Source organism: Bufo gargarizans, chromosome 4 (genome assembly GCF_014858855.1).
Source record: "Bufo gargarizans isolate SCDJY-AF-19 chromosome 4, ASM1485885v1, whole genome shotgun sequence".
Lineage (NCBI taxonomy): Eukaryota > Metazoa > Chordata > Amphibia > Anura > Bufonidae > Bufo > Bufo gargarizans.
In genome coordinates, this window is record NC_058083.1 from 305,641,022 (window position 1) to 305,657,205 (window position 16,184).

Below are 16,184 nucleotides of genomic sequence, written 5' to 3' on the forward strand. Positions count from 1 at the left end.
CTTTAGCACTGCCCTAGCCTGTAAAACGGAATATAGAAATTTCCTTAAAATTTTTAAAAATTGCAAAAAATTACAGTGCATTTGAAAAATAATGACAAGGTAAAGTAAACAATATTATTTTTTTATTTTTTATTAATAAATCTCAGAATCACTTGGATAAGTAAAATCATTCCAAAGATATTACCACATAAAATGACACGTCACATTTGGAAAATGAGATATGTCCTGAAGGCACCAAAAAGTGGTGTCCTTAATGAATGAAAAGATCCTTTGTCAGGTATGGGACTGTCTCCATAGTGATGTCAGGCCCTGTGATCATGTCATTGGAGCCAGAGTACATGAGTAATAGAGGCTCTTGGCGTACTGCTATGTCTTGGAGAAAGAAGGAGTTAATATATTTGACAACCTGAAAAATATGTTTTTCAATAATTTATAAAGAAAAAAGTCTTAGAATATGGAGAAGGAAGGTACTGGTAGTAAAGCCTGTGATTATGTTTGTTAATATTTTAGTACTATGCTGCTTATTTTCACAGTATGAGCACTTTTAATACCAGGATTATATTTTGTGATGTTAGCAAAATTGAGAAGAACAAATTACAAACTGTTATATTTGTAAGCTTGGCAAACAATGATAAAACACTACATCTAGAATCATAAATGACGCTGAATAAATAACTCATTTGTGACACTCCATCTTCTAAATATACCCAGAGCTGCTGCTATCACAGCAGGGCAACCAGGATAGAAGGATTTAGCAGATCAGGTGATTGCCACCTACACTATATTGTATTTTTAAGAAGTAAATATATGTTTAAGAAGTAAATACATTTTTGTGACGCTCGCTGGTTTTAGTACATTATTCAAAAGAGTAATACTATAAATATTACAGCACACTAAAGGGCATCCATCAGCAGATTTATACCTGTTACATGTGCACTTGGCAGCTGAAGGCATCTGTGTTGGTCCCATGTTCATATATGCCTGCGGTGCTGAGAAAAATGAAATTTAATATCAGCAAATTAGCCTCTAGGAGCAATGAGGGTGTTGCCATTACTTCTAGAGGCACTGCTATGTCTGCAACTGAAGTGCCCTCTGCACTTTGATTGCCAGGTCCAGGCAATGTAAGCATGATCATGTTTGCCTGGGTTGGGCTCCATCTAGACTAAAACCACCATTAATATACTAAGGCATGGCTTTTAGAGACTTGAACTGTCTGCCATAAATATATACCAAACAGTCCTTAACTAGTTAACTTGTTAACTGCAACCATTCCTCAAGATTGCATTTAAAATGCAAAATAAAAAGGCAGCAAAAATTCATTAAATTCTGCTGTTTTATGTGTAGAGCCAATAAGCAGACTTACAGTATGTGTCTTTGGACAGGAGCAACAAAACATATAAAAATATATTTTATTATTAAAGTTTGACAAAAGTTCCAAAGGAGTCACCAAATGTATTATCAAGTATGAACCACTGTGATATACTGTGTTTGGTGCATCTTCTAAATTTACACTGTCTACAAGATTAGCAAATCTACCCCGTTTTACATTTCCTGTCACAATGGAGGAACACTTGTGACTTCTTAGCAATTGATTATAATTGGATTTTAAAATACATTTAGCAAGAAAAAAAATTATTGTCATGAATAAATACATCCAGTTGTGGTCATAATTGATGAGCTTGTAATTTATTTGATGTTATATTCATTTTTTCATGTATAGTAAATTTCTGTGTTTTACCATCAATATTCTTTTTTGTTTTTCTTTAGGCCTGCATTCTGGAGAGGCAAATATTTGACTTCCTTGGATACCAGTGGGCACCTATCTTGGCAAATTTTGTACATATCATTATTGTTATACTTGGATTATTTGGAACTATTCAGTGTAGAACGCGTTATATAACAGGGGTAAGTGTGTGTACATTTCTAACATAGTAGCTTGAATTGGACAGGACTTTATGTTATTGATAAATTACAATGCCCAGGATAGCATGCCATGCCAACTATTTCCACAAAATAAATTCTCAACCGGACTTCCCAAATAACACTAAATGCAATATAACAATGTTACTTATTAATACTGCTGGTGTACTTCTAGGAAGAATATCTGGAATACTGGCTAGTAGGACTACAACTTCTCAAATGTTTTGCTTTTAATTTGACCTATATAGTGTGGCTTTTTTTTTTATTCAACACATAATATTGTTAGCATTGAGTGAACTTTTGATTTGCAAGTTCGGTGTTCGGGTTATCTAAGAATTCTGTATGCATTCCGTTACCACGGACCATAACAGAATTCTATGACAGCATGCACTACAAAAGCCTATAAGAGGCATTCCATATTGCATTCCGTCATAATAGAAGTCTATGCTTAGATAACCCGAACACCGAACTTGCAAATCGCAAGTTTGCTCAGCACTAGATATTATACCATATAATGTGAAAAAGTTATAATTCTAAAATAGAAAGAAATGTTATTTGAAATAAATGCAATAATTGGTTTTTAATACAGCTTGCACCCTATACTGTATAGCCACAGTCTTATGAAAATCAGATATTGCTTTTGAATTGTGATTTAACAGAATAAAAAAATATATATAAAAATATAATGAAACTGGTCTGTCACCAAATGATGGTGCCGCTAGAAAAGATTGAAAATAATTTGACCATAAAGACATTTTAAACTAAGGTGTGTCCAGAAATCGGTCTGCCTATTTAAAGGATGAAAAGTTGTCACTGTGCTGCTTGGTATCATGGATGAAAGAAATTTAAGTAGAGATGTATCTCAGGAGATTAGAAAGAAAATTATAGACAAACATGTTAAAGACTATCTCCAAACAGCTTTATGTTCCTGCTACGACAGTAGCACATATTATTCAGTAGTTTAAGATCTATGGGTCTATGGGACTGTAGCCATAGCTGCAAGAGAAAAATTGATGACAAATCGATGAGACAGATAATACAAATGGTAAGATAAGCACATTTTTCAAAAATTATATTCGGACGCTTCGCTAAATTTCTCCAAGAAATTTGCTTTGTTCGGAATTAATTTGTCACAAAGCACTTTAAATCAGCTATATCCTGGCCTGCAGGGAAAGTGTATCTTGGTGTAAATCACAGTGTAGTGCAGAAACATGCATAGCTAGTCCTTCTTGGTAGTGAAACAGTGACTGTGCGTCTGTATGACAGGGAGGTCTCATACAGTATATGGACGTGAGCATAGTTGTGCAGGCTACCAACAGTCCTAGCTAATCCCTAGCTAAACCAAAATAAAAGCATATAGCACATTTTAGTAAAGAAAAAAAAAACACTGTGCCCCTCTGTAAGACCTGTGTTCTAATGACTCTTTAGTGGAACAAAAGAAGGACATGAAGACAGTGCCAATAAAGTAGTGGAGACCCAATAACAGTAGAATTATACAGGTAATTTGCCCCACTTTGAGAATCAAGGTGTAATTGAATTGTTTATCTCTTAAACAAGGTGGACATCCCAATAACAGTGGAACAATACAGGTTATTTACCCCAATTTCAGAATAAAATAGCGTATCTATTAAACAAGGTGACACCATTCAATTAGATAGCTCTGTGCCCTACAGAGGGATTTATGCAGCTTCAGATTACAGTCCCTTTTCTGTCTCTTCAGTCTCCCTGTGCTCCCCCTATGCTCTCCCTACAGTGTCAGAAACTCTCCCAGTACACTGTCCCTGCACTTTCCCTATCCAATATTATACAAGTAAAGGCTTTCTTGAACACTGTCCCAAGTGCTTGCCATGTCTCTTCCTATGCTCAGCTGACAGTGAAATGGCAGAGACCGCATGGGATGAGGTTTTTAAAGGGCTATGACATCACATGGGCTGGGTAGCTACATATTGGCTGTCTGCACGGCATTATGGGAGATCTTGTGTTCCCGGGCTTCTTACTTTCACTTTGTAATGGTGTAGCTGCCATTTTACGAAAAACAATCATTCTATACCACAAAGAGCAAGGAAATTCTGATTTGTTGCAAATCAAATTTTCCCTAATCTTTGGATCAAATTCAACTTTGGATGCTTCACTTCACTTAACACTAATGGTAACTAGTGTTGATCGAGCACCATAGTGCTCGGGTGCTTGGGGCGAACACATTGGTATGTTCAGGTGCTCTACTGAGCACCCGAATATAATGGAAGTCAATGAAAGAATCCGATCATTAAACCAGACACCCCCTGCTCTGAAGAGGGGAGGGTGCCTGGTTCATAGTAAAATGCCAGAAATTAAAGGAAACACCACTGAAATGGTTCGGGAACAGCATGGGAGGATGTCTGGATATGTGGTGGACTCCCAGGTCGCTGCTGGGAACGATGTTGTCTGAATAGTATGCCACTTTTACAGACTGACAATAATACGCACAAACCAAAGATAAAATAGATTTTAGAGGAATAATTGTTAGGAAACATTATATCCTATATATTTACTTGTATATAAAGTGCAAGTGCTGCCAAAAATTACAAGGAAGAGGCACTCCGATACAACCTGTATATCACATAAAGGGGGGCCTTATTCACATTGTGGCACAATTGTTCAGGTAGTGGAACTCCTACACTCATAAAGCCTATGCACTAAGTGAAAGGGCTGCCAAAAATTACAAGGAACCAAAAATACAATACACCCTTTGTTACACATAAAGAAGGGGATCATACACAGCCTTGAAAAATTATGATTATTGGCCTTCTGGTGACCCTCAAAAACATTTGGAGCAGGGGCCTGCTGATCTGACCATCTAAAACATTATGGGCGAAGGCCTGCTGCAGCTTTGGTGACTCTAGATAACCTGGGCCCGATCTCACGTCCCCGTGATGGCGACGATCCATTCGGATGTACTCTCTTTCAATTTTCAATGTTATATTCAGAGTGAACCACGGTGACCATGGGTAACAGGGAATCAGGGTTTGATTCCGGATAGGGAGCCTGAGAAACAGCTGTGGCTACCACTTCCAAGCAAAGTATAAATAGGTGAGGGCCTGCAGGCGAGCTGACCCTGTAAAAAATTGTAGGTGCTGGCCTGCTAGTGCGCTGACCCTGTAAAACATTATAGCTGGTGAGCTGACCCTGTAAAACATTTTAGGTGAGGGCCTGCTGGTGAGCTGACCCTGTAAAACATTTTAGGTGCGGGCCTGCAGGTGAGCTGACCCTGTAAAACATTATATGCATGGGCCTGCAGGTAATCTGACACTGTGAAAGATTTTAGGTGCAGGCCTGCTGGTGAGCTGACCCTGTAAAAGATTTTAGGTGCGGACTTGTAGGTGAGCTGACCCTGTAAAACATTATATGCAAGGGTCTGCTGGTGAGCTGACCCTGTAAAGGATTTTAGGTGCGGGCCTGCTAGTGAGCTGACCCTGTAAAACATTATATGTGAGGGCCTGCAGCTGAGCTGACCCTGTAAAACATAGTAAGTGAGGGCCTGCTGGTGAGCTGACCCTCTAAAAATTATATGCAAGGGCCTGCTGGTGAGCTGACCATGTAAAACATTTTAGGTGAAGGCCTGCTGGTGAGCTGACCCTCTAGAAAATTATATGCGAGGGCCTGCAGCTGAGCTGACCCTGTAAAACATTATATGCAAAGGGAATATATGCAAGGGCATTATATGCGACAAATGAGCATGTTGATATGATGGAGGAGGAGGATGAGAAAAGGAAGATTCAACCATATAGCCTTGTTTGTGGTGGAAGGGGTGAATGGGAATACAGTGTATTCAATACACCAAAAAATCCACATTTAAAATGCCTTTATGTTCATCCGCTTTACTTTGGTGGAGTAGAGAAGTCATGGTCAATCCAGGCCTTGTTAATTTTTATAAGGGTCAACCTGTCAGCATTTTCATTTGACAGGGGGATACGCTTATCTGTTATAATGCCACCAGCAGCACTAAATGCCCACTCAGACAAAACACTGGTGTCAGGGCAGGCCAGAACCTCCAAGGCGTAGAGCACCAGTTCGTACCACGTGTCCAGCTTGGACACCCAGTAGTTGTAAGGCAATGAGGTATCATTGAGGACGCTGACACGGTCTGCTATATACTCCTTCACCATTTTCCAAAATGTTTCCCTCCTTGAGTCACTAGGCCGCACATCAGGGTGAGGGTGTTGGTGGGGTGTCATGAAACTGTCCCAGGCTTTGGAGAGTGTTTCCCTGACTCTGTTGGAACTGCTATGTGTTCTCGTTGTCTCCCCTACTCGGTTGGCCAAGGAACTATGGACTCTGCCATCAGTGTTGTCAGATGGAAATTTTTGGAGAAGCATAGAAACATAGAATGGTTCGACAGATAAGAATCATTTGGCCCATCTAGTCTGTCCAATATACTGAATACTATGATAGCCCCTGACCCTATCTCATATGAAGGATGGCTTTATGCCTATCCTATGCATGCTTAAACTCCTTCACTGTATTTGCAGCTAACACTTCTGCAGGAGGCTATTCCATGCATCCACTACTCTCTCAGTAAAGAAATACTTCCCTCTAATTTAAAACTATGTCCTCTTGTAGCAGATTGTCTTCTTTTAAATATTCTCTCCTCTTTTACTGTGTTGATTCCCTTCATGTATTTAAATGTTTCTATTATATTCCCTCTGTCTCGTCTTTCTTCCAAGCTATACATGTTAAGGTCATTTAACCTTTCCTGGTAAGTTTTATCCTGCAATCCATGTACTAGTTTAGTAGCTGTTCTCTGTACTGCGCACAATACTCCAAATGAGGTCTCACTAGTGCTCTGTAGAGCGCAGTGGCGTAGCTACAGGGGTCGCAATGGCCCCCCCCCCCCCCACCGCCTCCTATTCAAAATGTGATCTAATAGTGCCGGGGCCCGGGGGCAGTGCGCACGGCGCAGCGCAGTAGGCAGCTCACGTGTGTCAGAGGGGGCGGCCGCGGAAGCAGACATTGAGTGAGGTGAGTTCTGAGTGACTGAGTGAGGAGGAGTCGCCAGGAGGCGTGGTTTCCGCGCATCTCCGGCTCCCTCCCAGTCAGACACTCAGAAGCAGCAGGCAGCAGTGACTGTGGGGTGGCTGGCGGCGTGAGGTGAGTTTTGAATAGCCTCTGGCCGGCCGCCGGGCCCTCTAGCCTCTACAGTACTTTATAATACAGATGTGCAAGCCCCCTGGTGGCAGAGTCCATAGTTCCTTGGCCAACCGAGTAGGGGAGACAACGAGAACACATAGCAGTTCCAACAGAGTCAGGGAAACACTCTCCAAAGCCTGGGACAGTTTCATGACACCCCACCAACACCCTCACCCTGATGTGCGGCCTAGTGACTCAAGGAGGTAAAGCCCTCTCTCATATCCCCTCTTGCTGCAGACTCAGGAATGTGCTTGCCTGTCCTTCCATTCTTTGGACAGAGACCCTAGAAACCAGTTGCTCTCCCGCTGGTCGAAGTACTACTTGTTGCAGCATGCCCTGCAAGTTTTACCAGTGAAGCTCTGGTTTTCAAACCTGTTGCATCCCCTCAAACAGGCATTCGTCAGCCACTGGCAGCGCCGGGGGGGGGGGGGGGGGGAGACTGAGGGCAGCAGTGGAATATATGGGACGGGACTTGAGACACCGCTACTTACCTGCAATTTACATGGTATCAATGAAATCTGAAAGACTGCTTCTGTCTCAGTGCCACGTTACATATGCATCCAGTCACATATGTTGTGGGTCAAATGTATTCACCCAACTTTCCCAGATTCACAAAAGGCAAATGTTCCTGGCAGCAGTGCAGTCGTACAACCACCTCCCCTCCCCTTCTCTGCAGATTTGCCATTTGTGACATTGAGACTACGGTCAAGGAAACGTTTAGCAACTTTCTAATATACTTTTGTTTAAATTCCACCCCGCAGTCAAGGTCTCTGTTTGCTGTAAGTGAACAGGGACATGTTTCTTCACGTGTAGAAGCTGAATATCAGTTTTTTTAAAACCATAGCAACCAATCACAGCAGATACTTTTTTTTGTATTCTGCTCTTAAAAAAAGGAAAGCTGCTCTGTTATTGGTTGCCATGCGCAACACGGGCGGTTTCTTTTCCCTTCAACAAATGAGGCCCTGTCTTGGTTGCCCGGAGCAACCAATCACAGAGCAGGTTTCATTTTACATGAGCAGAACACAAAATGAAAGCTGCTCTGTGATTGGTTGCCATGCGCAACAAGGGCGGTTTCTTTTCCCTAACGTAGCTACAGGGGTCGCAGCGGTCGCAAATGCGGGCCCCTGAGCCAGGGGGGCTACACTTTATCTCACTCAGATTTTATATTTTCAATAAAAAATAAGAACTTTTACTACTTTTAAATGGCATCCTTATTATTATGCATTTATTGGATCAAAATGTATTTTCTCTGTGAGATTTTAGTTCTGCCATTAGGCGTACATGGGTCTGGTGGTGTTATGAAACGGTATTGAGGGTAGGGGGGGCCCAAACTGAACTCTTGCACCAGGGCCCATGAGCCTATAGCTACGCCCCTGGTAGAGCGGCATGAGCACCTCCCTCTTTCTACTGGTAATTCCTCTCCCTATACACCCAAGCATTCTGCTAGCATTTCCTCCTGCTCTATAACATTGTCTGCCTACCTTTAAGTCTTCTGAAATAATGACCCCTAAATCCCTTTCCTCAGATACTGAGGTTAGGACTGTTTCACTGATTTTATATTCTGTTCTTGGGTTTTTACGCCCCAGGTGCATTATCTGCACTTATCAACATTAAATTTTAGTTGCCAGATTTTTGACCATTCCTCTAGTTTCCCTAAATCCTTTTCAGTTTGGTGTATCCCTCCAGGAACATCAACTCTGTTACAAATCTTTGTGTCATCAGCAAAAAAACACACCTTAAAGGGACACTGACAGGCCTTCTGAGCATAATTAGCTCTTTATATGCCCCCCTAGGTCTTATAATAAGTTCCCAATTCATATAAGTATTATCCCTGTGCGCATTATAAAACGTTAAAAATAATCTTTATAATCACCTGCCCTTTCTGCCCAAGGGGCGTTCTTTGTGCCGCATTTGTGCCAGACGCGTCCCAACTGCCGGATCCTTAGACACGCCCATCTGATTAGTATTCACTTGGTGCAATGTGATCCCGTCGAGCGAGGGTGCCGGGCGCATGCGCAGGATCTCCAAATGTCGGGGACAGGAAAATACCGCCCAGCGAAGTGAATACTAATGAGATGGGCGTGTCTAAGGATCCGGCAGTTGGGACGCGGCTGGGCACAAATGCAGCACAAAGAACGCCCCTTGGGCAGAAAGGACAGGTGATTATAAAGATTATTTTTAACGTTTTATAATGCGCACAGGGATAATACTTATATGAATTGGGAACTTATTATAAGACCTAGGGGGCCATATAAAGAGTTAATTATGCTCAGAAGGCCTGTCAGTGTCCCTTTAACATCGAGACCTTCTGCAATTTCGCTGATAGAGATATTAAACAATATGGGTCCCAGAACAGATCCCTGAGGTACCCCACTGGTAACAAGACCTTGGTATGAATATACTCCATGACTTCAACCCTCTGTTTTCTGTCCCTCAGCCACTGCCTAATAAATTCAACAATATGGGAGTCCAAGCTCAAAGACTGCAGTTTATTGATAAGCCTTCTATGTGGCACAGTATCAAAATCCTTACTAAAGTCTAGATAAGCGATTTCTACTACACCACCGCCATCTATTATTTCAGTCACCCAATCAAAAAAATCATTAAGATTAGTTTGACATGATCTCCCTGAAGTAAACCCATGTCGTTTTTCATCTTTTAATCCATCGGATTTAAGATGTTCCACAATTCTCTCCTTAATTATGGTTTCCATAAATTTCCCCACTTTTGATGTAAGGCTTACTGGCCTATAGTTGCCCGATTACTCCCTACTACCTTTCTTGCGAATGAGCACAACATTTGCTAATTTCCAATCTTCTGGGACAACTCCTGTTACCAATGATTGGTTAAATAAATCTGTTAATGGTTTTGCTAGTACACCACTAAGCTCTTTTAGCATTTTTAACAAGGATCTTCTGGTATTACACCATTTTGTTCGTCCTCTCCACCAGAGGAATGAGAGATTAGAAGTTTTATCTTTGTAGCGGGGGTCGAGAATGGTGAACAACCAGTAACCAATGTTGCCTAAAATGTGTATAATGCGCGGGTCACTGGAAAGGCAGACTAACATGAAGTCAGCCATGTGTGCCAGAGTACCAACAGGCAAGACTTTGCTGTTGTCATCAGGAGGATCACTCTCAATCTCCTCATCCTCTTCCTCCTCTTCTGCCAAACCACGCAGAACAGATGGAATTAAAGGCAACCGTCTCCTGCTCCTTATCCTCATCCTCATCATTGTCCAATTCGCGCTGAGAAGATGAACTGAGGGTGGTCTGGCTATCATCTTGTGTAATGTTTTCCCCCATTTCCACCTTTTCCACATGCAAAGCGTCATCCTTAATTGTGAGCAGAGAGTGTTTGAGTAGACACAGAAGAGGGATAATTAAGCTGATAATAGCGTTATCGCCGCTCACCATCTGTTTTAATCCCTCAAAGTTTCTTAAAACCTCGCAGAGGTCAGACATCCATGCCCACATCCAAGCTGACTGGAAAGGCGATGACCATGTTACAGCTGTTATTCCACTACTGCCCTCTGTAGCTCCTAAAACCTGGCCAACATGTGGAACTTCGAGATCCAGAGCATGCTCACATCGCACAACAGCCAGTGAGCTGGCAACTTCAAGCGCTGCTGCAGCGTTGACAAACCAGCTGAAGCTGTTGATGACTTGTGGAAATGTGCACACAAGCGGCACACCTTCACCAGTAGCTCAGGCAAATTTGGGTAGGTTTTGAGAAACCACTGAACAACTAAAATTAAGACGTGGGCTAGGCATGGGATGTGTCTATGCTTGCAGAGCTCCAAAGACGCCAGCAAGTTACGGCCATTATCAGACACAACCATGCCTGGTTGTAGGTTGAGTGGCAAGAGCCACAGCTCAGTCTGGTCTCTTATACCCTGCCATAGCACTGCGGCAGTGTGCTGTTTGTTCCCTAAGCATATCAGCTTTAGCACGGCCTATTGCCGCTTCCCCACTGCATTGCTACACTGATTCCAGCCACCAACTGATGACTGAATGGTGCTGCACGCGGATAATTTGGAGGTGGAAGTGGAGGAGGAGGCAGAGGAGGAGCAGCGGGTGTTGGAGCCACTAACATAGGTGCTGGCGGAAGCCCTGATCAACATAGGGCCCGCAATCCTTGTCATCAGTAGAACCTGTGCCATCCCAGGGTACCACACGCTCCCAGCCTTAACAACATTCACCCAGTGTGCCGTCAGGGAAATGTAGCGTCGCTGGCCGAATGCAATTGTCCATTTTTCCGTGGTTAAGTGGACCTTCCCATTAACTGCTTTGGTCAGGGATCGTGTGATGTTACGCGACACATGTTGGTGTATGGCTGGCACGGCACACCTTGAAAAAATGTGGCGGCTGCCGGCATTAGGCTGCAAAAGGCCTCAATGTCCAGAAGCCTAAATGGCAACATTTCCAGGGCCAGTAATTTGGAAAGCTGCGGATTTAGTGCTATGGCCTGTGGGTGGGTGGCTGGGTATTTGCGTTTGCATTCAAATGCCTGGGGGGAAGGACATTTGTATAATGCACTGGGACATGGATGTGGATATGGTCGCTTGTGAAGGTCCGGAGGCATCCGAGCCTGCGTCTTGGACAGTGTATTGGCCAGCATGTAACACTGGGGAAGAGGAGGCAGTTGTGTGACCCACAGACACAGATTGTGGACCCAGGCGTTCAGCCCACCTATTACGGTGCTTTGATGCCATGTGGCGGATCACGGTGGTGAGGTTGCTAGTGTTCACTCCCCTGCTCATTTTTGTATGGCACAGGTTGCAAATTGCAATTCTATCGTCGTCTGCACTTTCCTCAAAATAGCGCCAGAAAGCGGAACACCTACTCCTTGGCAAGGGAAATTTAGCAAGGGGGTGCTCCGTGGAACAGTTGTAGGCCTGTTTGGTGTGACACTCCTTCTCCCTTTTGCCACCCGAATGCCTCTTCCAGCAGTGCTGCAGATCCCTTCCCCTCTATACTTCTGTCCTTGCTCGGCTTTCCACCTTCCCAGGTTGGGTCAGTGACTTCATCGTCCACCACCTCCTCTTCCACTTCCTCACTCTGCTCATCCTCCTGACTTGTTGACCCAACCACAACCTCAGTGATTGATAACTGTGTTTCATTCTCTTCCTCAACCTGAGACAGTAATTGCTGTTGAGTTATTGGCAACTGTGTCTCATCATCATCCACATCATTAAACAGTAATTGCCATTCCACACCTTCATCTTCTTGTGACTGTGGATGCTCAATAGTTTAGGAATCAGGGCACAAGACCTGTCCGTCTTCAAGCGTGCTTGGTGAGAGGGCCAAATCAAGGAATGGTGAGGAAAAGAGGTCCTCGGAATATCCGAGTGTGGGATCACTTGTTTGGCCAGACTCTCCATGGTGGGAGGAGGGAGTTTCAAGACTAGACTTGGTGGAAGACAGGGTGGTGCTTAACTGACTGGAAGCATTATCTGCTGCAATCTAATCGACCACCTGGTTGCACTGGTCTGACGTCAAGAGTGATGTCCTGCGCTGCCCTGAAAACTGGGACATGAAGCTAGGTATTGTGGATGACTGTTTTTCTTTGACAGTAGGCACAGTTTTAACACGCACAGGGCCAAGGCCTCTGCATGCACCATCAGCATCACGGCCACTTCACCATCCCTTACTGCTCACCTTCTTCAGTTTAAATGTGATATATGCTTGAAAGTATGTCACACGTACAGTAGCGTAGGATTTGGAAAAATTTAAAAAGGTATTTGGGATGTGGAAACATCACACAAGAGATATTCTGCACATAATGTCAATGCTGTCACCAGCGGCTAATAAAAAATTACAGGGAATGTCACAGGTATTTGGTATGAGAAAACGTTATACAGGAGAGGTGCCACCGGTAATTTCACTGTCCAAAGCGCCTACGTAAAAAGTACACTGTATGTCACAGATAAAAATTTTAGGCGCACTCTTTACACTGGAGATGTGGCGCAGCTAATCTTATTGTCCGCAGCGGGCACCGTCTATTGAAAAAGTACTCTGGTTGTCACAGATTTTTTTTGATGCGCTCACTTTACACTGGAGATGTGGCACAGATAATTTAACTGTCTACAGCAGACACCGACTACGGAAAAAGTACACTGGATGTCACAGATATTTTTTGGATTTGCAGACTCTGCACTGGAGATGTGGCACTGGTAATGTCACTGTCCACAGCGGACACCGTCTATTGAAAAAGTACACTGGGTGTCACAGATACTTTTTGGATGTGCACACTTTACACTGGAGATGTGGCACTGGTAATGTCACTGTCCGCAGAGGACACCGTCTGTTGAAAAAATACACTGAATGTCACAGATATTTTTGGGATGTGCACACTTCACACTGGAGATGTGGTCCAGCTAATCTCACTGTCTGCAGTGGGCACCGTCTATTGAAAAAGTACACTGGATGTCACAGATATTTTTGGGATGCGCACACTTTACACTGGAGATGTGGCACAGATAATTTAACTGTCTACAGCAGACACCGACTACGGAAAAAGTACACTGGATGTCACAGATACTTTTTGGATGCGCACACTTTACACTGGAGATGTGGCACTGGTAATGTCACTGTCCGCAGAGGACACCGTCTGTTGAAAAAATACACTGAATGTCACAGATATTTTTGGGATGTGCACACTTCACACTGGAGATGTGGTCCAGCTAATCTCACTGTCTGCAGTGGGCACCGTCTATTGAAAAAGTACACTGGATGTCACAGATATTTTTGGAATGTGCACACTTTACACTGGAGATGTGGCACAGTTAATTTAACTGTCCACAGCAGACACCATCTATGGAAAAAGTACATTGGGTGCCACTGATATTTTAGCGATGTGCACACTTTACACAGGAGATGTGGCACGGATAATTTAACTGTACGCAGTGGACACTGTCTACAGAAACAGTACACTGAATGTCACTGATATTTTAGGGATGCGCACATTTTACACAGGAGATGTGGCACAGATAATTTTTTTAATAGACTTTTTATTATCCGAACGAAAAATAAGAGTAACAGCATACATCAGACTCGCAGGTCTCAAGACTAGTGCCGTCGGAGTTTCATAGACAGTACATTATTAAAGTGTTACAGGAGTCTACTTCATGAGAGTGGAAAATATCAGAGTACATCACCCCACATTGTATTGTTTCGCATCCGAAGACCCAGGGTTAAGACCACATTCACACTCACAATCACCCCCACCACAGCGCTGCAGCTCACCCCCTAGGGAAGGAAAGATTTATCAGCCGTACCACCCATATGCATCACCATCTATGTAAGAGTACGGAGGAGACCCGTCCTTATAACATAAGACTGCACTCTTCTTTTCATATTAATAAGCCTACCGCTCACCACATTTCCCCTCTCCTGTAGGTAATATTTTTACTCATTCTATTTCAGGCACTGGTCTTGCTTGTAGCCAGAGTCCCAAAATTTTCAAAAATTTCCCCGCGTTGCCCCTCGCCATAAATGTTAGTTTATATATCGGCAAAGCCGCATCTATAATTTGGATCCACTTTTGTACCGATGGGACCGGCAGAGGTTTGCAGTTTAGTAAAATGACCTTCCTGGCGTAGAACATTAAGAGTCTATACAGCATCCTAGCATGCTTAGTTTGAATCAGATCATTTACTAGTCCCAATAAGCTATTCTCTGGGGAGCACACTGCTGGTAACCCTAATTTCCCATTAAGAAATTTGTGAATTCCTGACCAAAACTGTGCTATCACTGGACAACTCTATAATATGTTGATCAAGGTTCCCCTTTCCGCGTCACATCTAGAGAATTCAGGAGTATCCAATCTATGCATACGATTTAGCCTAACTGAAATCAAGTATGTGCAATTCCATTTAGCCTGTATTAATTGGTCCCTTGCACTGATTACCGAGTGCCTCCAAGTGTGCATTAGTTCTTTCTCATGCCTATCCTCCAATTGCAGAACATCCACCTAGCCAAGGATATAGATAAGGGGGATGATGCCTGCGACATTAGTTCCGCATAAAAGTAAGATACTGGTTTATACAACACTCTCAATCCAGCAACCTTTTCAATGGAACTATATTCTAGCTTAATGGGATCCTTACCAAATTGTTTAGTACATGCATATCTAAGTTGGAATTCTTCCCTGAAATCTCTAAATGTCTTGAAGTTTCCCTCTACGTATAATTGGGTAACGTACTTCACCCCATGTTGCGGCCAGAACTCAAACTCCTGCAGCTTATACAATTCCTGTAGCCCTTGGTTTCACCACAACGGTGTCACCGGGGACAACTCCCCTCTGTCTTTCCCATTCTCGTTCACCCATACAGTTTTCCTCCAAATAGTCAACACTGCCAACATATTGGAGGTAAGACATATAACTGGGTATTTACCCTCCCTATATATGAAGTTTGTTAAAGCTTCATATGACCCCAATAATGCAGCCTCCAGAACAGTCACTGGATTATTGGCGTCTGCTCTGATCCACCAACTGGCATATGTCAGCTGCACTGCTTGGTAGTACTTGTACATATTAGGGAGAGCCAAACCACCCCTGACATAAGACGCTTTCAGCTTATCTCTAGCAATTCTGGGCTGCGTATTGGGCCATAGGAAGGGAGTCAGTAATTTATCAATAGCCTCAGAATGGGATATATTTTTAAAGCTTCGGCGCCGCCCTATACATATATAGTAATTTTGGTAACAAGGCCATTTTGAAGATATTTATCCGCCCCACCAGGGAAAGAGGAAGGTCCACCCAAGCTTTTAATTTTTGTGTAATATATTCCATAGTTGGAAGCAGATTGAGAGAGATGAATTGTTTAGGCTCTTTATGTACTATGACTCCCAAATATTTGAACTTATCAGCCACTAACAGTTTTGACCTTGCCTATACTCTCGGATGCTTGGTTCCATACAACACCAATTTGGCCCAATTAATTTTAAGTCCTGAATACCTCCCGTATTCATCTACCACTTCTAGGAGTGTATCTAGTGATTTCTCCATATCTCCCAAATATACAACATATTATCGGCGTAAAATGATATTTTTTCTTTGATGCCTGCAATATTCCAACCCTCTATCCCTGGGCT

At 43.1% G+C, this 16,184-nt stretch overlaps 1 protein-coding gene across 1 annotated transcript in view; it reads left to right on the forward strand.

Moving 5' to 3' along the window:
* Positions 1–253: 253 nt before the first annotated feature.
* Positions 254–16,184, forward strand: part of NKAIN2 (sodium/potassium transporting ATPase interacting 2) — an 850,529-nt gene continuing 834,598 nt past the window's right edge. The window contains exons 1-2 of the mRNA XM_044291165.1: positions 254–277; positions 1,768–1,905. Of these exons, the coding sequence (XP_044147100.1) occupies positions 254–277; positions 1,768–1,905 (162 nt within the window). The remainder of the gene's footprint in view (positions 278–1,767; positions 1,906–16,184) is intronic.